Source organism: Malurus melanocephalus, unplaced genomic scaffold (genome assembly GCF_030028575.1).
Source record: "Malurus melanocephalus ecotype Western Australia unplaced genomic scaffold, MMel_1.1 scaffold_305, whole genome shotgun sequence".
In the NCBI taxonomy this organism is placed as follows: Eukaryota; Metazoa; Chordata; class Aves; order Passeriformes; family Maluridae; genus Malurus; species Malurus melanocephalus.
This window is the reverse complement of record NW_026623537.1, coordinates 869,313-890,365: the sequence shown is the minus strand read 5'-3', so window position 1 is coordinate 890,365 and position 21,053 is coordinate 869,313. Positions and strand designations below refer to the sequence as shown.

The 21,053-nt window shown below is 57.6% G+C and overlaps 3 protein-coding genes across 3 annotated transcripts; 2 read left to right on the top strand and 1 right to left on the bottom strand.

Moving 5' to 3' along the window:
• Positions 1-87: 87 nt before the first annotated feature.
• On the bottom strand, positions 88-2,330 carry LOC130579980 (1-phosphatidylinositol phosphodiesterase-like). Its single transcript, XM_057377198.1, is given in 2 exon segments — positions 88-744; positions 747-2,330. Coding segments are annotated over 2 exon segments (1,182 nt in total). The 5' UTR covers positions 1,807-2,330; the 3' UTR covers positions 88-622.
• A 979-nt stretch (positions 2,331-3,309) lies between these two features.
• HTATIP2 (HIV-1 Tat interactive protein 2) lies at positions 3,310-6,156 on the top strand. Its single transcript, XM_057377196.1, has 5 exons — positions 3,310-3,505; positions 3,653-3,760; positions 3,863-4,000; positions 4,986-5,047; positions 5,628-6,156. Exons 1-5 carry the CDS (start codon positions 3,332-3,334, stop codon positions 5,851-5,853), a joined length of 708 nt encoding a protein of 235 aa, XP_057233179.1. The 5' UTR covers positions 3,310-3,331; the 3' UTR covers positions 5,854-6,156.
• Positions 6,157-9,884: 3,728 nt separating this feature from the next.
• Positions 9,885-20,743, top strand: LOC130579965 (regulator of G-protein signaling 5-like). Its single transcript, XM_057377181.1, has 5 exons — positions 9,885-10,019; positions 13,961-14,062; positions 15,997-16,058; positions 16,151-16,317; positions 16,810-20,743. The coding sequence occupies exons 1-5, from the start codon at positions 9,976-9,978 to the stop codon at positions 16,969-16,971; spliced, it is 537 nt and encodes a 178-aa protein (XP_057233164.1). The 5' UTR covers positions 9,885-9,975; the 3' UTR covers positions 16,972-20,743.
• The last annotated feature ends 310 nt before the right edge of the window (positions 20,744-21,053 follow it).

Sequence of the window (21,053 nt, the reverse complement as noted above, 5' to 3'; positions counted from 1 at the left end):
GSCATYCWGCTCTYCATGMACMGGGTRGGTGGCACTTGCTGAAGTTGGCTCCCCCTGAGAGTCCTGACTTTTTGGGCAAGTTCCGGCAAGGAAGAAACAAAGGCCAAAATAATGAGAGGAAGGATGTCCTAACCACTTGTTGCCACCTAATTCCCACTCCTCTGACCTCTTGCAGCTCTGCTTTAAGATCAAGATGGTCACAGACACAAATTAAACTGTGCTTTATCCGTGGTCAGAGTGGTACAGGCTCCTTCACATCTAAGCAGCAAAAGCAAAAGGTCTTTTCTACACTTTTCTGATAGGAAACGGCAAGGCAACAGAGGCAGTGCTTTCCTAGCTTTTTTATTTTTATTTACCCTTGAAAGGAAAAGGACTGTTTTTCAGAGAGGTGTTTTGGGAGGACTCACTGGCCTGACAGGAGGTGAGGCAGGACCCTCTACCCTCACCCATCCCCGTGCTGCGCTGTGAAGTCGCCGCTGGCCCAGCCCCGCACCGGCACCGTACCTGGCTCCTCAGGGCAGGGCGCAGCTCCGCTCCGCTCCGACCACAGCCGGCCCTCCTCTGCTGCCTCTGCGGCTGTCACACCATTGTCACACGAAGGCTTCCCGGCGCTCTGCAAGACCTAGAACCCCGCTTTTGCCCTACAGGCACTGACGTCCTTCGGCCGAGGCGCGGGGCCGGCAGCAGCGTCCTTCCCGAGGGACAGCGGCGCGGGCAGCGAGCGGAGCTGTGCCGGCTGCGGCGTCTGTCGCCTTTGCCGCGGAGGTGCCGGGAGGGCACCGTGGGGGTGCCGGGGGCCGCTGTGCCGTGTCCTTTGGCTCCRTTGCTCTCCACGATGAGCCGGAGCAGGCCTGCGCCGGGGAAGTCCATGATGACCACCCCCCAGCGCACGGGCTGCCCGGCGCGGCGCCGCAGGTGCTGGCAGCAGCGCGGGTTCACGAAGCGGGCCACCTCCTCGGGGCAGGTGAAGAGCCCATTGCCGGAGCAGAAGGTGAGGTACATGGTGGTGGGGTCTCCGCCGGCCGCCTTCTCCAGGTGCCGCCGCGCCCGGGCCCATTTGCGCTCCAGGGAGAGCACGTTCCAGGCGTCGCTGATGCTCAGCTGCTCGTAGGGGATGCCCAGCACCTCCCGCGCCAGCGCCTCCAGCACCACGATCTTCCCGCGCACCTGGCCCAGCGTGGGCACCTCCTCCCGGCACCACACACAGCCCTGTCCCTCCTCCAGCAGGCAGCGGTGCAGCTGGGCGGCGAAGCCGGGCCGGGAGAAGATGGGCAGCTCCTCCTTGATGCGCATAAGCACGGCCTCGCCGGGGTGGGCGCGGAGGAAGCGCAGGGTGCGGCGCAGGACGCCCCGCAGGCTGGCCCGCTGGAAGGTGCACAGGTGGTAGATGCGGAGCTCGCCCCGCCACAGCTTGCAGCGAACGTCCAGGAAGCGGATGCCGGCCGCCAGCTGGGCCTCCAGGCCCCAGCTCTGGCACCGTAGGCGGCGGCCGCCGAACAGGCTGAGGGAGTCGTGGGTGCCGGGGATGGAGAGGCGGGAGAGRGGCAGGGCGTCGGGGAGCTCCGCCATCCAGTCAGGGCAGCAGGCTGCCGGCTGGGGCACGCAGTCGAAGGCAGCTCCGYGCCGGGACCATGTCTCCATGCCAGTGGGAGAACGGGCCCCTGGCACCTGGCTAGCCCCTCGGAGCCCTGCCGTGGAGGAGAAACGGACCATGAGCGGCGGGAGCAATGCACTGTCCCCAAGCGTCCCGATCCCACCCTCCCCAATGGTAGGCCCACCATACCATGAAACCCTAGAGCCTATCATACCCTATAACACACCACATGCCCCCACCATGAAACCCTAGGGCCTATCATACCCTATAACACACCACATGCCCCTACCATGAAGCCCTAGAGCCTATCATACCCTACAACAAACCACATGCCTCCACCATGAAACTGTAAACCATATCATATATATAACTCCATGCCCCATCATATATACACCCCATGCCCCATGTACATTGCTGCCAGTATTTCTGTCTCACTGTACCATTCCCCTCCCACTCTCAGGCACTTGTCGCAGTACCCCCGAGCCCTGGTGCATCCCAGCCTCCTCCTGTACCCACCTGGGTTTGCCTGTGGCTGCGGAGCAGAGCCCGGTCAGGGCGCTCGGCCGTGGGTGCCGGCGGCACTCTGGCAGGTAGAGCGGGATGCCAGCCATTAAGCCGGTGACAGTCATGACGCGCGTCCTGCCTCGCAAATGGCACGTGCCCCTGGGATTCATCCTCAGCCCTCGGCCAAGGAGGGCACTTGTCAGACACACCAGGCTGGAAAACCGCCTGGCTGATCCCGACAGCAGTTGTTCAGGCCTCTGCACCTCCCTCCCCAGGAATCAGGACAAACGGGATCGAGGTGCCGCAGGGCCCCTTGATGCTACCCGCGGGAGTGGCTGTGCGGAGCTGCGGGCTGACCACATGCCTACTCCAGAGGAGGAGTCCTGGTGGGACCTGGAGCACCCCGCTGATGATCGGTGTTATCCCTGTCAGAGGGACAACGTACAGGCAGGGACTCAGAGCAGGGGTCTGTGCTCGCCAGCACATCCCAGGACCTGCTCCGCGACAATTCCCTAGGGAGTGGGCTTCATTCCCTTGCTCCTCAGGCACCGGTGACTGCTTCACACTGGAGTGAACACGCTTGCGGTGCCAAGGCTGCCCGGGCCGGGGGTGATCCACCTCCTGCTCAGRGGACACAGCTGCCGGGCACCCCGGTCAGCAGCACACACTGAACCCAGTGGGGCTTGGAGAGGAGAGCCGGACAGCTCACAGTCCGCTCCGAGCATCCCCCCGGGTCACATCCCCTCCGCCTGAGCGGGGCGGGCACAGGGATCCTCGGGGAACATTCGGCTCTGTCACCGCAGGGACATCAGGCGGGGACAAGCCAGGGACACCAGCTGACACCTTCCCTGGGCTAAGCGAGAGTCCCTGGGGCAGCTCCCGGCTCGAGGGACAGAGAATCTCCCCGGCCAGCCCCGCCTTGCGCTCGCCGCGGCTCCCCGGGCACGGAGCCCCGTCCCCATGGCGACCGCAGCGCGGCGGCGCAACCGCTCCCCGTCCTCCCCGGCCCTGGCGTCGTCCCCTCCCCGATCCTATCGCCGTCCCCGCCCCGGCCCTATCGCTGTCCCCGCCCCGGCCCTATCGCTGTCCCCGCCCCGGCTCTGTCGCTGTCCCCGCCCCGGCTCTGTCGCTGTCCCCGCCCCGGCTCTGTCGCTGTCCCCGCCCCGGCTCTGTCGCTGTCCCCGCCCCGGCCCTATCGCCGTCCCCGCCCCGGCCCCGCCCGTTAATCTCGGCATGGCGGCGGCGGCGGCGTCTGGCGGTGGCGGCCGGAGCTGCTTCGTGCTGGGCGCCTCGGGGGAGACGGGCCGAGTGCTGCTGCGGGAGCTGCTGGCCCGGCGGCTCTTCTCCCGGGTGACCCTGATCGGGCGGCGCCGGCTGACCCTGGGCGAGGAGGCGGAGACGGCCGTGGTGCGCGGGCTGGGGACGGGGTGGCCCTGGTGGCCGTGGTGGCCCTGGTGGCCCTGGTGGCCCTGGTGGCCGTGGTGGCCCTGGTGGCCCTGGTGGCCCTGGTGGCGGGCACCGGGGCGGCGGCTCTGACCCTCGGCCTCCCCGCAGGAGCAGGCGGTGGTGGATTTCGAGCGGCTGGGCGAGCACGCCGCCGCCTTCCAGGGACACGACGTGGGCTTCTGCTGCTTGGGCACCACCAGGGCCAAGGCTGGCGCAGTGAGTGGGGACCCCCCTGTCCCCCGGGCGAGCAGGGRTCCCGCTCGTCCCCTCCCCTGCCTGCCCGCTCCCTGCCCCGCTGACCCTCCTCTCCCCCCGCAGGACGGCTTTGTCCGTGTGGACCGGGACTACGTGGCGCAGGCAGCGGAGCTGGCGCGGGCGGGGGGCTGCAAACACTTTGTCCTGCAGTCCTCCCAGGGGGCAAACGCCCAGAGCCGCTTCCTCTACCTCCGCGTGAAGGTGAGGGGACAGCTGGGCTGGGCTCCTGATGCTCTGCAGGTGTCACATTATGCTGGGATGCTCGGGAAGGAAGCAGGAGCTGAGGTCTTGAGGTGCTAATGGCTCTGGGGGTCCTGGTGCTGGGGGACAAGGGAAGGGGCTGGCTGGACAGCTGTGAGACTGGCTGCTTCTGAAGCAGCACAACACCAGCACCTGCATGCAGCTTCTGTCTCCCTCTTCAAACCCCAGAAAGACCCGCTGGGGTCTCTAGCCCAACTCSAGCTCCTCAACCTTAAGCTGGGATGGAGCTTCTCAGCCACGTGGGGAGGCTCAGGGCTGTGTKCAGGTGGGACATGAACTATCCAGTGATGGAAAGCCCACAGGCTCCCCAGGTAGGACCACACCCATGGCAAAAGCTTTTCCTCCCTATGTTGTATGCTGCAGCTTCCACCACCTGCTGGACTCAGAGCTGCCTGGCAGCGTCTTGTGCCGGCTGGATCCATCCCCAGGCTGGATGCTGATCCAGATGCTCTCTGTAGCTGCCTGTTGCAGTTTAGCACGATGGTTGGATCCATCCCCAGGCTGGATGCTGATTCCGATGCTCTCTGGAGCTGCCTGTTGCAGTTTAGTGCGATGGTTGGATCCATCCCCAGGCTGGATGCTGATTCAGATGCTCTCTGGAGCTGCCTGTTGCAGTTTAGCACGATGGTTGGATCCATCCCCAGGCTGGATGCTGATTCAGATGCTCTCTGGAGCTGCCTGTTGCAGTTTAGCACGATAGTTGCAAGGGCGCGCTGCTGACCTGCGCTCTGTGTCCACCACGGCCACTCGCCCCCGCTGCCTGGCCTGGAGAGCTGACCCCTGCCTGGCCCGTTCCAGCTTCGCRTTGGCATTAGTGCCGTCCTGCCCACGGCTCAGCAGCTCTCTCCTGCCCTTTCACGGGGTGGCAAGGATAGTGCTTGCAGTCACCCTTGTCTCCTTTCATCCTGCGCGGCTGCTCTGACAGGGAGAAGTGGAGAACCTGGTCCAGGCTGTTGGTTTTGATCACTGTACCATTCTCCGGCCAGCGTGAGTAGCTGTGGAGGAGGGAGGGCACAGGGCTCGGGCGGAGGATTGCCAGGGCAGCAGGCTGGGAGATTGAGGAAGAGAAAGGATACATAARGGCAGGGCTGGGGAGGGAAGTGGAAAAAGCCCCCAGCTGCAAATGCAGCTCATGGATGAGCAGACTGCTTCCCAGTGCTGCAGGGAGCAAGCTCTGCAGTTTGCCAGGGCCTGTCCCAGTGCTAGTGCCATGTGCCATGCAGGTACAGGAGTCTTGGGCTGAAAGCATAGGTTGGGGCACTCAGATGAGAGCTTATCTCCACATGGACCTTAACCATGTACAGGGGGWACACTCACCTGTGTCCTCTCAGCTGTACTCTGCTCTTGCTGCCKAGGAGAGCTGGCATTCTGCTTTTGGCAGCACAGTGGCGGAAGGAGTTTATTGCCCAAGGGCTCAGCTCTGTCACGTTTCATGGCCCTGCCAAAACCCCAAAGCCCACGTTGGTTCAGGGAGCTGGTCTGGCCCTGGTGCTGCTGGAGAACCCAGTGTGTAGCCGTGCCCCAGGAATGGTGTCAGGCTGACCCACTTTCCCTCCTTGCTCTGCAGGGTGCTGCTGTGCAAGCGCCAGGAGTCCCGGCCCCTGGAGTGGATATCCCAGCAGTTCTTGGGTGTTGTGGCTCGGGTCTGCCCCACGGCTTACTCGGTGCCTGTGGAGACGGTGGCCAGGGCTATGGTGGCCTGTGTGCTGCAGCCAGGCGAGGGGAAGGTGAAGGTGCTGGAGAACGGGGCCATCCATGCGCTGGGAAAGGCAGTGCCACAGCAGGGCACATAGAGCAGAAGGGATGGCATGCAGGAGCTTGGTTCACCATCCGAATGCTCTTTGGGCTGRGGGTGAGCGCACGTGTGGGAGCGGTGTGGGGTGCTTGCATGGCCAGCATGGAGTCAGAGGTACCTCCACTGCTTTTTTGCACAGTGGATTCTGTCAAGGGATCAGAAATGGAGGTGGTGGCTGCTGGGTGAGCACAAACCACGTGCTCTGCTGCCTGGATCTATAACACAAATACGGGTAAAGATGGTGTAATCCAGGCCATGAATAAAACCTTATGACTGATCTGTTTGTGCCAGCTTGATGTTGAAATGATGCCTGTCACCTGCACATCAACACCCAGCCTCGTCTGCTCRGCTTGTGTCACCTCAGGGAATGCTCACAGGCAGGTGACAGACACAGGAGAGCGGAGCTGCCTGTGCAGAGGCTGGAGCTCGCAGAGCACACGGTGGCACCAGTGCTGCTCGGATAGCAGAGCTCATAAACGCTCACCAGCAGCTCCTGGGGCGCTGGGAGTGGTGGCTGTGCAAACACACAGCCTGTCCCCGTGTCCCCAGGGCCCGGAGGGACTGCTGCAGGGACACGCTGCTGCGCACACCTGGGCTGTCACTTGGTACCTTGCAGCACCATGCCAATACTTGCACTGACTTGTAAATGCTCATCCCTGCACCTCCCTCTGGGCTCTCCTCCCGCACACGAATGAGCCAGAGCTCAGCCCCGCATTCCTGGGAGCGCTCTGTCTGTGCAAAAGTCGAAGCCAGCCCTGTGCACGCCTGGGCTTTGCCCCTGCCCAGGTGCCAGAAGGGAGCAGGTTCCTTCCGTGGGTGTGCAGCAGGCACGAGGAGCGGTGCAGTGTCCCAGGCACGGCCCCAGCTGTTCTCAGGCCTYGTGCTCGAGGTCGAGGAACTCGGTGGCTCCACAGATGGGATGCAGAACATACGTGACTCCCAAATTCCCTGCTGGCCGCAGTCCCAGCGCTCCGGGTAACGCTGCTTTCCAGGATTTTCTCTGACCTCACCCGTGGCTCCTGTGTCAGTGACTTGGATGTGGCAAACAGAGGGAGCCTGGATCCCATCTCCTCCTTCTCCACAACCATTTCAGTCATTGGGTTGGTGCTGGCTGTGGGATGGCTCCTCAGCCGCATGTGGAGCTTTGTTCATAGGGGCACAGAGCCACAGCTGCTGATCAGGCTGTCCCAGTGAGAGCAGAGCTATGCCTTTAGAGCAGTATTTAATGCCCAGAGGGAAATGAGAGGCAGGATGGTCAGCATCATGTACGTTTGAGGAGCACGAAGCTGTTCACACCTGCAGCACTGGGTTACACAGCCACAATGCGCTCAACACTCAAACAGATTTTTTTAAAAGAGATGTGCTTATACAAGGGAGTGGAAATGAGCAGCTGAAGTGGAAAGATATTAATAGAAATTAAATTTGAGATAATATATTAAAAAAGAAGAATTCAAGCTCTGGAAAGTTACAGGTGAAAGGCAAGCCGCAGAAGACATGAGGAAAGCATCCTAAAGGCATAAACATGAGTTACAACCATGTGAGAAGCAGAAAGTTCTCCTGGGAGCCCAAGGACAGGATGTGATCAGGTTTTATAGGAAGGACAGAGCCATGACAGAAAGCCTTGATGAGTTACTGGCATTGCCCTTTGCTGTTAAGGAGCTCACTCTAGGATCATTCCTTAGGGGACACACATGACTATCCCAAAGCATGCAGGGGAAATAAAAATATTTTTAACCCCATTTTTAGAACACACAGTTAAAAGTCTGCCAGAAGGAGCACTCAGATGAACTGCCAGATGCTCTCCTGGGTGAGAATTGCAGCGATCCCTTTACCAAAAGGTCAACATTGTTAAAAATGATGCTAGTTTTTAAAAAAGTTCCAGTGGGAACCAGGAAACTGCAACGCGGCTAGGCTGCCTTCTATAAAAGGCACGTTGCTAGAAAGGATAATAAAGTCTGGAAATAACAGGGCCCAGGATAAATTGGGTGTAATGGGAGATTCCACGTGGCTTTGGAGGGGGCAGTTGCAAGGCACAAGCCTGGAGCACTCTCGGAGGAAATCAGCCATTGTGTACACAAGACAATCTGCTCCTCAGAGCGAGCTCAGCTCTCCAAAAAGCTCTCCCAGAAGGGCTCTTAAAGAAATTAAGCTGTCGTGGGAAGAAAAGGAAGGTCTGTGTAGTTTCTTTTTGGAAATATTTTCTTAGCACTCCAAAGCCTTGAAACACACAAAACAAACATTKCTTGCTGGACAAAGGTCTGCAGAAAACGAGAGCTATTTGTGTGTAACCCTTTTTTTCTGCTCAGTGGTAACAGTTTCTTTTCCAGCATTTCAGACAAATCTGAGTTAAAATGCACAGCTGCAATCCCAGCGCACTGTCTAGGTTCCTTATCACCCCCCCTGCACTGAGTTTGCTCACACATTTTGGATGTCAGTTCCCCAATTTGCTCTGTCCACTCCTTGAACTCCCACCCCAGAGCTTTGGAAGAGATTTTAGAGCATTGATCACTGAAAGGTGGCAGAGGGGATTTGCCCCTGATGTAGGTAAAGGAGATAAAAACCTTTAGGGGACAGACCCAGACCCTCCAGGGGGGTCACTGGGCAGCAGCTCAGCRCTGGGGGCTTCCCAGGAGATGCCGCTGTCCTTCCCAACCCTGAGCTGTGAGAAAAGCCAGCACTTCTGGCCCAGGCCATGCTGTCACCGGCTGCCCTCTGACCCTGGGGTACSCACATCTGCCAAAGCCTCCTGCAAACATCACCCCGCTTCAAAGGAGCTTTTCAAAGCAGCTCTGAGCTGGCAGGCACTGACCTGGCACTCGRTGACATCCTGGTGACATCCCTGCTAGCAAACGCGGGGCTCTGCCATGCTCTCCRGCCCCAAGGGCACTGGCACAGCCCCGCCATGGGCACAGGTTGCCAGGCTGTGTTCCTTCAGAGGGCAGCCCGGGAGATGGGGGCACCGAGCTCTGTGCCACCCCTGACTGGGTGAGGCACCTCCAAGAGAGTAACAACCTGCTGAGTGCTCTGGGAACAGGGCACAGCGACAGCAGCCAGCAAAGGTAAAGGACCTAAGGGACAGCCCACCACACCCTGGCTCTGATCCCCTGCCTGGGTGCCTCTGGGGGGCTCTGACCAGCCCAAGCCATTGCCATCTGAGCGTCTCATCTTGTGAAATTGTAGGCTGTGCTTCTTTTCATTCAGTTTCCACTCCCAACCAGCACAGAGCCAGCCCGAGTTCTCCAGGGAGGCACGGTTTCCAGCAGCCTTCCAGATTTCACTTCCTGCACTCTCATGCTGCAACACGGACGCTGCCTTGCTGCATTATCCCACAACAGGTCCAAAACCCAGCCAAGAGCCAGAGCCAGGCAGGCACAGCTCTGACACAGCACGAGAAGGGAAAGGGGGCTGAGATTTGAGCTTAAATAACCCTGGGCTGGGGACAGGTGGGGGGAGCTCAGGGAAATACATGATGGTTGTTAGTGCACCTGGGTGTGGACAGCCATGCTGGGAGCAAAGTCCCTGTTCCCAGCGTTCAACAAGGCCCAAGAATGGACATTTTTATTATCACCCAAGAGCCAAGGTCTGAAACAAAAATCACTGTGATCCACCAGCCGATAACTGCTGCTGAAGTTGTGGGTATTTTGACATTAGCCACAGTCTTGAAATCAACAGCAAGATTTCTCAAAGGCACTTTCATTCTACCAAAAGTACTATTTTTCACAGGAAAAATCTCACTTGAATGAAGYGTTTCTACCTGGCTCTTCTAATGTACCGACCTGGAGGATCATACATCATTAAAAGAAAATCTYTGGGCTTCCTGAAACCCCCCAAACAGCAGCTCGGCCCTTCCAATTCGATTACCTGATCTCACCCCAGAAACTCCACATTTTTTTCCCCCCCCCGTGTGAGCTTAGAGAGAAGAAAACAAAATCCAGAAGCCGGCGGGGCCGGGGCCAGCTGCAGCAGGCCAGCCGGCATTGGACACGGGGCTGGCGGGGCTCCAGCTCCCGGCGCTATATAGGAACGAGAGGGGGAGCCGGGCTGCAGAYCGAGCTGTTGCTGCCTGCTTTAGCCATCACTCACACCCTTCTCACGGCCCGGGAAACTACAGCCTGCCAAGATGTGCAAGGGATTAGCAGCGCTGCCCCACACGTGCCTGGAGAGGTGAGAGCGGCCGCGATGTGCGGGAGGCCAGGGGCGGCTGGGGGCTCTTCCCACAGCACATCCCCGCCGCGGGCATCTCTCACGGGGACGGGGATTATCCTGCCCCTGGCTGGGGGTGGGTGCTGCGAGGGGCTGGGATCCTCGGAGGGATGAGTGCTGGTTCAGTCCCAAACTCCCCACTCTGCCTCGGGAATCTCCCCGCTGGGTGAGTCTGGGCTGCTCCAAACCCACCCCTCCGCCGTTCGGAGCAGGGGCGCTTTGTCCTCAGATCTGAAGTTTTGCAAAACACGGAGGAGGAGAGGAGGAAAAAAGGACAGAGAAGTTTTGGGTTTTTGAGGCAAAAGCAGTCCTGTCTCCAAAGTGCCTCCAAATCCGATTTWAACTGCGTGTTGCTCGCACACGGAATAGCCAGACCTGGCCCCTCTGATGAGGATCAGGTCTGTACAGAGCAACAGCTCTGCCCCCCTTGTGGCACCCATCCTCATCTTCAGCCTCATCCACCCTGGTGCTCGCCCCAAAACCTGCTTCTGATGGAGCCTCCCAGGCTCCTGTCAAACCTTGGGAGCCCAGGCAGGCTCCAAGCCCTGACCATTTCCCTRCTGATTGTAACCTGCCCTCTCCTCTGCTCCATGGGCTTTGGAGAAGCAGAGGTGCAAAGCACTTGGGCTCTTGCTGCATCAGCAGGGCACTCGATATTCACTAAGGAGGAAACTTGTAAAGCCTTTTACTACATGGATCCATCAATGAGGATTTCCTCACACCTGCAAATGCCTCAGCGTTGGTTTTTGGATGAGGGTGACRGTGGGACATTCACTGTCCCGAGGGGAGCTCCAGAGAAGTCCCAGTGAACTTGTATCASTAGAGGCTGATGCTGCTTGCCCCAAAGGTGAATTCTTATCACAGGAACAGACAGGAGCATGGACCCGTGACAGTTCCTTAGCTGGAAACCTGTCTTTCAGGCATCCTCAGTAATCCATGTTCCCCTTGCCACAGGCAGCCAAAAGCCCTCTTCCAGCTGTGGGGAAGCCCTCTTCCCCATATTTCTGCTCTGCTACCACCCTCGTTGTCACTCATCTGACACTTTCTAGTACTAATTTTTTTCAATAAAGGTTTTCTCCCACTGCTGCTATGCTGATATTTTCATCTGCCGTGCCCTCAAATCCTCACTCTTGAAGGCACCCTTTGACACAGTCAGGACTGCATTTGTCCCACGTGCCTCACCTTGTATTGCTCTTTGAGCCTTCACCAGTGTCACGAGAGCGTCCTGCAGCTCCTCACAGCTTGTCCCCAAGTGCCACACCTGCTGTTTGGCCACTGACCCCTCCTCTGGCTGCTTGTGCTGTTGAATGCACGGTCCCAGCCTGCATTGCCCCAGCCCCATCCCCACAGCGGTGTGTCACCTTTCCCASGCTGTCATCCCTGAGATGCCCTTCCCCCTGCAGCTGCCTGGGGTCTCTCTCTGGAGAGCCCACCCAAGGTCCCCTGCAGGCCCAAGGGCTGGTAGCCCCTGCCTCTCCCCACAGCACGTGTTTGCTGGCCTCTTCWGAGGGATGAGAGGTTGAAAGGAATCTCTTCCTAGGGCCAGGGCTGCCTTGACTGCTCTCCAATAGACCATATTTGTGCATGTGTCCACCACGGGGCTGCCACTGACGTGCCCATACAGCATCACCCKTGCAGCTTTATGGCTCCTCAAATCCCCTCTGGAGCCTTTTTCCCGTCAAGGGGCATTTCCTCTGGCACCTCCTGCCCTTGGGCCCAGCATCACCTTTAGCTTTCAGCTGTGGCTTTAAACTCCTTCGAGCTTCTATTTTTGTTTTGTTTTTAAAGCCAGAGCCTCTCCTGGCCCTCCCCAGCAGTCCTTCTTGCTCTTGATATGTTTGACAGAGCCCATATTTTCTATTAATGCTTCTTGGAAGCTATTTCTCAGACTTTTTCTTGGCTTGCTCCCATATGTTCTCACAGTTAACCTTCCACCRTTTACAGTCCTCTTGCTTTTTCTCACTCGCCTATAGGGGGGTTGGTTTTTTTTTGAAAGATGCCTTTTTTGTTTATAGCTGCCTTTTYCCCCTGCTGTTTAGCCTTCTCTGAAGCCTTGCTTGAAAGCTTGTAATCCATTTGCTGTAGAATGCCAGGATGGTGTCTTTAAATAGCCYTTCCCTCCCTCAGCCTGCAGGCTTTCAGCCCTCTCCTGTCCTTCCTCGATTCTTTTTAACAACTTTCCTTATCTCCACGGATTTCACRAAGGTCCCACTGCCAGGGGGGAGGTTCTTGCTGCTGTCCCCACACCTGCAGGGCTCCAGCTCTGGACTGAAGCACTCCTCTGCATTCTGTTTATTTATTAGAGCCAGCAGGACCAACAGCAGCATCCCAGACACCTCAGTGTGGGAGCGGGGCGACCTTGTCACCCTTTTCCTGAGCTCCTGGCCTTTCTGAGGCTCAAGTTTTCTCAGAAGCACCAGCAATGGAAACTGTTCCTGTGGCTGCTGATGTTGTCCATGAAAACATTTGGGTTTGTGGGYGTGTGTGCCCCATGCTATCCACCCACAGTGGGGTCTCTGTGCAGCCCCAGGCTGGGGTTGCCCCCTCTGTCTACTCCTGATGCCCCCATCCATGCTAGGGGGGCTGCTCAGAGGCAGATTTCTGCAGCAGAAGTGGGGTTTCTGCAGCAGAAATGGGGTTTCTGCAGTAGAAATGGGGTTTCTGCAGCAGAAGCTGGCAGGGAGCAGAGCAGACACCCCTGCACCGTGTCTCCAAATGTCACCCATGGGGACTGGCGAGTGGAAACCAAAACACAGCCAGAGAGTTTTACAAGGAGGGGGGAAAAAAAAATCAAAGGAATTGAAATGAAATAGCAGACATAGCAAGGGAGCCGTCGTCCACAGAGGGCTTGTGAAAATAAACAGCAGGGAGGAAAATTGCAGGAGCCCTGAAGACAGGGAGCTGCAGCCTGGCTTTGCCAGCCGTGCTGAAAGCCCAGCCCAGCTGGCCTGTGAGGAGTGATGTGTCCCCTCTCCTTCACCCCTGTGCCAGCAAGATGACCAGGRAGCCAAATGTTGCTGTGCCAGGGAAAAATCCTGCAAAGATGGGATTTGGGGACCTGCTTTCACCTCTTTATTTCTTCAGCCTGAGGCAGCACACCGGAGTGCTGCCTGCACAATCTCGGCTTGCTCTTGCTCCTTGAGCTGCAGTGGAGGGGAGCAGTTTGAGATGCTCAGGACCTCATTACAAATTGTATTGCACAAAAGGGAGCATTTTGGGACACAGCTGGGCCTGCTGTCAAGCCCCAGGAGCCCCTCTTTTCCCTGCTTCCTCCAAGGGGAGGTCAGGAGCATGGCCTTGGTGCAGTGGGAGCTGGCRCTCAGCCTGTGGCACCTGAAACCTTCCTTGCCCCTCTGCCCAGAGAAAGCCGCACCCAGGAGGTGCCAGTTTACAGAACCCTTCCTTTGCARATATAAGGCTTATATATCACTCATAAACATGCTATACATGTCTGTATCTATATCCCTGAGGGCTCTGAATGCTGCCAGCAGTGTGGGGCTGGTGGGATGGCACCATGGGACAGGTGCCACCCTCTGTGCCACCCAGCACGGCACCGGCACAGCCTGCTCTGCCAAGGAGCTCCTTCACCTCCTCACCAGCACGTCCTCAGGCTCATCTCCAGAGACTGAGCACTGCACACACATCCCTAAATCGGCCCCAGAGCAGCCTGAGAGCCCTGCTGATACAATTATCCCGGCCCCAGATGGGGACAGAGCGAGGAGATGAAGATCAAGAGCCGCCGCTAATGCGCTGYGCCCGTTTTGAAACACCGCAGCCAGGCACGGCATTAGGGCCCATTAGCTCATCTGGAATTAATTAGGGGTGGGTGCAGGGCAGGGACTGTGAGTGTCACACTGCCCCGTCCCTCTGCCTGAGCTGTCCCTGCTCCTCCCCTCCTGCAGGGCCAAGGAGATCAAGACGAAGTTGGGCACGCTGCTCCAGAAGCCTGACTCGACCATCGACCTCATCATCCCGTACCCGGAGAAGCCGCCCAAGGCCCAGAAGTGAGTGTTGCACTGGGGCAGGCTGCAGGTGTGCCCGTGCCCAGCCAGGGGGGTGGGCACAAGCCCTTTGGGATGCAGAGGAGCTGAAGCCCTGCTCTGGGCTGGCACAGCAGGCTCTGTGTGGCACGCTCCTCGGGACCTGCCTGCCAGGTGCAGGCTCAGGAAGCTGTGTCAGGGCAGCAGGGGACATGCCAGGCAATACAGCTCTATGGAAACTAGATTTCCCATGGAAACTCAATTTGCTGTTGATGAGATTTCATGTTATTCGATAAAGGTTTTCCCAGAGGCGTATGGCACTTGGAGCTCTCTGAGTCACCYGCCTCAGCCTAGAGGTGCCAGCCTTCACAGCTGTCCTGCTCTGGGGTGGCAGCGTGTCCCTGAGCTGGGTGCATGACCTCATGGCACCATGCCTGGCTTTGGGCAGCCTCCTGATGGTGGCACGTCCTCACCTTACGGCCTTTGGCTTGACCATGGCTCTCCAGCACTGAGCTGGTGTAAAATACTAGCTCATCAACTCTATTTAGAGCACATGAAACATTAATTATTTTGCCTGCTAATCTGGGGAGTGATAYGGAAGGGGACATGTGCCAGCACAGTGCCTGCCACTGCAGAGAGAACCGCCCGTGGCAGCAGGGCTGGCAGAGCCCCAGTGGATTGTGTGGCTCGCTTTCTGTCACTGCTGTGCCCCAGATGCCTCTGTGACAGACACATATTTGTCTCCATTAGCCATCCCTGCAGAAAACCAGGGAACATCCCGCTCCCTGCTGTCTGGGGGAGTTGTTTTCTCCTCCGCTGCATCACTGCCCAGCCCTGGCATCGCTCACCTGTCAGCATCTCACTCGCAGTTACCATCATCCCTGGGACATTCAGATAATGGCAAAGTGAATTTGGTGGTTTCCAGGAAATCTGGATTGCATTAGGCTGCTGCAGTGATGCTCCTCCTCATTGGGGTGAGAAGTCACCTGTCAGGGACAGGGGGGCAGGGAGAGCTTTGATCCTTGATTGAAGTGCAGACACAATTTGAGGCCAGAAAGCGAAGGATCAGAGCCCCCATTGGTGACAAGTGAGGGCTGGTCACCCTGGCAAGCCTGGCATCCCTGCCACTCTCCTCTCCTTGCTGCAGGGAGTGGAGATAGTCCCAGCCAGCCCAGAGCTCACAGCCAAGCAGGGGGGCTTCCCTTGTCCTCCAGCCAGCGCTGGGAGAGACGCAGGGAAGGAGCTGTGAGCCCAGGGCAGCTTGGTCAAACTCCTTGGGGCTTAATGAAACAACAAAAAAAGCCACCCAGAAAAAAAAAAAAAAAAGAAAAAAAAAAAAAAAAAAAAAAAAAAAAAAAAAAAAGGAGGAAAAAGCGTGCAGATGGAAAACACTGGAGGTTTCCAGTGCGAAGGGCGCTGGGGTCAGTGACCCTCCGTGCTGCAGGGCGTGGGAACGGGGCGGGCGGGCTGTGGGAGCCGAGGGCGCTGACCCGGCCCCGGCACGGCCACAATGACCAAATGACCAAACCCCCGCGGCCCCAGCAGGGAGCACCTTCCCCCGGGCACAGGACAAGGCAGGGATGCTTCCCAGCCGCCCGCAGAGCCCCTGCACTGCCCTCCCCTCTGMGGGTGCWGAGGGACRAGGACACCCTGGGGACAYAGGGGACATGTTTCGAGGCTCAGCCCGGTCTCTGCTCGAGCACGGGGCGGTTTGCCCTCCCCACCCCAAGCTCACCCTCCCCGGCACTCAGCCTGCCCCGGGAGAAGGGCATCCGTGCTGGGTTCCATCCCCAGAGCACTGCCTCTGCTCTGAGAGTCTCTGCAACTTGGTATTCAGTTTCTCCCATTTTTAAAGGAATTATTTTAAAGGAGTTATTTTAAAGGAATTATTTTAAAGGAGCCCAGACTGGGGCTGTGAAGTGAGCATGGGCAAGCTGGGCTTTCTTTAATCTCTTCAGGCCATCTCCGGAGGAGGCTCTGCAGTGGCGCGATTCCTTGGAGAAGCTCCTGCAAAACCCCTGTAAGTTCACATCCCCCTGTGATGGGTCACCTCCCCTCTTCCCACGTCCCCTGGGGTGCTCAACAAGGGCTCACCCCTCCCTTGCCCCYCAGATGGGCTGGCCAGCTTCCGCAGCTTCCTGCGCTCCGAGTTCAGCGAGGAGAACGCCGAGTTCTGGGTGGCCTGYGAGGACTACAAGAAAACCAAGTCCCCCGTGAAGATGGCAGAGAAGGCCAAAAAGATCTATGAGGAGTTCATCCAGACCGAGGCACCCAAAGAGGTCAGTGGCCACGGGGCAGGAGATGGTCCTGGGAGGGATGAGGCTGCTGCCCTGCCAGTCTCCATCCCAAAGGAGAGAGATGGCCACAGGGCACCCGGTGCCATGGCAGAGGGGCTCGGAGAGCTGYACCCTTGTTCAGGGCAGCCCCTCCCCACATGCTGCACTCACAGCCCTGATGCCCTTGTTGCATGCTCAGCCTCTGCTGAGCTGGCTCTTGCCACGGGCAGCCCCAACAACCTTTCCCCACAGAGGGCTGACATAAATCACAAGAGATGACAATGTCCAGTAATCCTCCTACCCAAGGTAGCTTTGCAGCACTATAGAGCTCATCCTGACAGCTTTGCACTGATAATTCTTCCAGAGAAATTAACCTGTTTTGGTCCCTCCCCTCCCTCTCCGTGTGACTGTTGGTGGGACAGAGCAGGYGAGGGGAGATGCCATCACTCCCCCCTCCAAAGGCTGGGTCCCATCCCTCTCACACTCCTGTCACAGGTGAACATCGACCACTTCACCAAGGCTGTGACCATGAAGAACCTGGTGGAGCCGTCACCAACCAGCTTTGACATGGCCCAGAAGAGGATCTTTGCCCTGATGGAAAAAGACTCCCTGCCCAGATTTGTGCGGTCGGAGTTTTATCACGAGTTAATCAAGTAGCGATGCGGCAGGGCTGWGCCAGGCATCCCCACTGCTTCTGTCCAAACACCTGCTCCTTCTCCTGCAGCCGCTTTGCTTTCTCCATGCCACCCTASAAGAGCACCCAGGGGTGTTGCTGAACACCTCCCCCCGTGCTTTGGACTGTCAGATGTCCTGGTGTTTCCTCTCTTAGCATCTCTTTCCTCTCCCACAACAGACCAATTCACAGAAATCCTTGGATTTGGGACCCAGAAGGGTGAGGGAGCAGCCCCAGCTCCGCAGTGACCAGGAGCCCTTGCCCAGCTGGCACATCCCTGATGCTGCAGAGTTCGTTGTTATCTGGAGGCTCTGAGGTGCCAACTCTGCCTTCAAAGGGCTCTTCATGACATGAAAATTTTTCTCCCATTTGTTTTGCCACATTTGTTTTCTCCCATTTGTGTTGCCCATTTTGCTGGTTTGGCCCAGGCTCGCTCCCTCCTCCCAAATTCCCGGAGTGCTGCTGACACTGCTTAGGTACCCTCAGGTGCTCCCATCCCTGGCCAWGGCGCGGGTGAGACACGTCCACGCCTGATTGGCATCACCTTGTCTTGAGAAAGCAGCCAATCATCAGGGACAGTGACAGCTGGCAGGGACAGGGGCACGGCAGGGACAGCAGTGACACCGTACAGCAGAGATGGCACTGTGACACGCTCGGCAGGGACAGCTGTACGGCAGCGCCGGGTGCCGCGGGGGGCAGAGCGAGCCTGTGGCACTGCTTCCCAGCAGCTCTGCTCAGAGCAGCCTGTTTGCTTCACCCTAAATACACAACCAGARGATAAACGAGACCTGCTGGTCCAAAACACCGGGGCTGTTTAGCAAGCCAGACCTCCTGCTCTCTCCAGCCTTTGCACGGAGCCCCCAGCTCCCGGTGTCCCAGTGTCACTGCACTGCTGGGACACTGGGGTGTGCTGGGTGCCCCAGTGTCACTGCACACTGGGGTGTGCTGGGACAGCTGGGCAGCTCTGGGAGCTGCTCCGGGGCTCTCTTGCTCCTGCTGCTTCTCTCTGCAGTAGGCACACCAAGGCAATGCTTCTGCACAAACCCAACAGAGGGGCGCCGAGCACAGGAGGGAGGAAAGAAATCCGAATTCYTTCATAATGCTGGGGGGAAAGAAAGCTGAAATTCCAGCTGTTCAGATCCAATTTGAAAAAATGCAAAACAAACTCAAAAAAACAAACTCAAACAAATGATTGGAAAGGTGAAGAATGATGCCCTGGCTTGTAGAACAGCATGTAGACTCTGCTGAGTTTGTACAGCCTGCATCCCTCTCTCCTGTCTCCTCCCATCTGCCCAGGACATGTTTCCATAGCCTGTCTCTGAAAGGACCAGCTGTTTTCCAATGGTTCAAAGCCAGCCCCCTGCTAACAGAATAAATCACACCTGAGGATGGGGCAAGGCCATACACGAAAAGCAGCTGGGGTCTCATTTCAGCCTTGAGGGAAATGTGCTAAACCCCCTGCTCCATGGGGCCTGGATGGTTCACCCCTGTGTTGGTTTCCTGGTGAATCATCCACAGGGTCATGGCTTGCAAAGAGCCGCTTCAGCTGGCAAAGTGACAAATGCCAGCAAAACAGCAAAATATCCATGGCTGTGCTGCCCCTAAAGTCACCCTAAAGCAGCCCCCTACCCTGGGCTGCTCAGCCTCGCTGCGAGTCATGGGACTCCATGCAAAACGCAGTAACGTAAACAACGGATTTGCCAGCCTCTTCCAGACTCTCAAAATCTGATCAAAACCCCACCAGCCCCAAATATTTACACGTTGTCACTATGGCGATGAAGAAAAATACATCCCGAGCCGCAGGAAATGGGCTGTGTTTTCCAGGCAGGAGTGGGGAGGCAGGCGAAGGATGGGGGCCGTCACAAACGTGACTCTTTTTTTAAGCTCTGGAGCAAAAGGCCTGGGAAAGTCGGTGCTGGAGCAGCAGGGGTGATGCTCACAGGCATTTCCCTGGGGTGGATGCAGAGGGTGGCCCTAAAGAGCCCGAGAGRGCCCGTGAGCAGCAGGAGGGTCCCATCAGAAGGGCACAGGACACCCCAGCAGTGCCCACCATTGAGGTGGGCAGCGAGGGGGAGGCAGCAGCAGGGCTGGGTGTGGGATGGRGGCTCAGCCAGCCCCTCTGCTGTGGATGCTCCCCCCACCTCTGCCTGCACACACTCCCTGCACCCTCCCAAATTTCCACCAACTGGTGTCGATACAAGTGGGATCAGCATGTTCAAGCTCCTCATTCACAGCGTGACTCAGAAATGCAAAACCGAACAGGCTTCCTCGCAGAAAGACCCGGATCTTTCATTTCTGCTTAATCCTTTGGCAGCTATTTCCAGATTCCCTCACTCGTTTCACGGTTCAGTGCCGCCGCCACCAGCGCMGTAAGGCCGGGATGCTGCTGGAGGCTCAATTGCCACGCGCCATCAAACCCTGAGACGTCACTGCTGCGGCAGCGACACGCGGGGCGGGGAGAAGGTGTCTAGGTATGTATGTGCTGAAAAGAAAGGCGTAGGCTGGATTCAGGAGAGATGGGACAGCTCTGTTGGAAACCCCTCCCTGGCTCAATTTCTGCTAAAMTGCTGGAAGTCTGCTTTGGGGGATGCCAGTGATCTGCTACGTGGCTGTAAATTGTGGCCACTGAAGCGTTTTTTTGGAGCTCTTGGGAAGTTGTGTTTGTGTAGAAGGGTCATTTGGCTAATTACTTGGGCAGGCTTGCCCAGAAAGGTGGCAACACCTGTACCAACCCCATGGCCCAGCTTTCCACAGGCCTGGAGGTATTTACCTGATGCCAACCATCATATCTCTGGTAGGAAATCCTTCCTGTATTTTATCACTGTAGCTCTCATGAAGTTTGGCTCATATAGCTCTATATACACAGCACGTACATCCATATTCCTATAGCCATAAATGAATATACACACACATATACACACCTGTAAYGTGGGCAATGGAGCCCCTGGCAGCCACAGAGCCAGAAAGCAGAGTTTCTGGATACACTGCTTGGGATCCATCACGGAGATGAGGGTGCCTTGGTTTGGTGAAGTCCCAGACCCTGTTGAGGGATACCTTGGCCATTCACCTGAGCAAACACAAAGGTGCATCTTCCAAACAATCCTCTGGAATGCTCACCCTGTGCCCGTGGCTGCTGTGTGCCATCTGGGCTGGTGCAGGAGGCAGGTCTCGTGCTCCCCCARGGACCCCAATCCTGCCGTGGGGCAAGGCAACCCCACGCTGCAGCGGGGCAGGGGCACCAGGCACTGCTTCCATGCCTCCCTGCCATGGGTACAATGGGAAAGGGTTCCCTGCAGCTGCAGCCCTCAGGTGAACACCAGGGGATGTTTTGTTGTATGCTTTATGGTCACTTCAGCCACCCGGAGCGTCGCACCTTGTCTGTCAAAGGGGGAACTACCCAGCTCTTGCCCAYGGGCTGAGGCTGGGCTCTGCCAGTGTGCCCAGTCCCAGCCTTGGGCACTGCCAAAGCCCAGTGGCTGAGGGTGTCCYAGAGCTCGTCCAGGCTCCCTCAGGCCTTGGTCACTCGCTGGAGGTGCTGCACACTGTGGCCAGGGGCTGCAGCAAGGTCAGGAGRGCGCATCAGTCCCCCACACCCGTGAGCTGCAGGTTTTCAGTTTGAAGTTCTCCATGGGATTTCCGCTGGAGGTCTTCACGTGGGGAAGATGTGAGGTGCTGGTGTGCACYGAGGAGCTGTGTTAACCCATGTTCATGTACCACTCAGTAATCCTCACATAAACATGTATTTCTGCTACTGTCTCAGTGGTCTTTTCCTTGTGTCTCTTTGCACTGAAGGTGCAGCATTTTCTTACATGCTACAGAACACYAACAAAACACATGCCCAAAAGCTCTGGCAAGGCCAAAAGCCTCTGAGAGCTTCTCCTGCAATGATTGCTGTGGTTTCTCAGTAAACTGGAATGGGAATCACCCTAGGGAGCTGATCCAGAAGAAACACCCCAAGGCCAGCACAGCACAGGCAGTCCCAGCCCYGCTGCTGCCCAGGCTTTGGATCTCAGGGTCAACCCCTGCTCTCTGCACTCAGCAGTGCTGCCCCAGGGTCTGGGGCCGA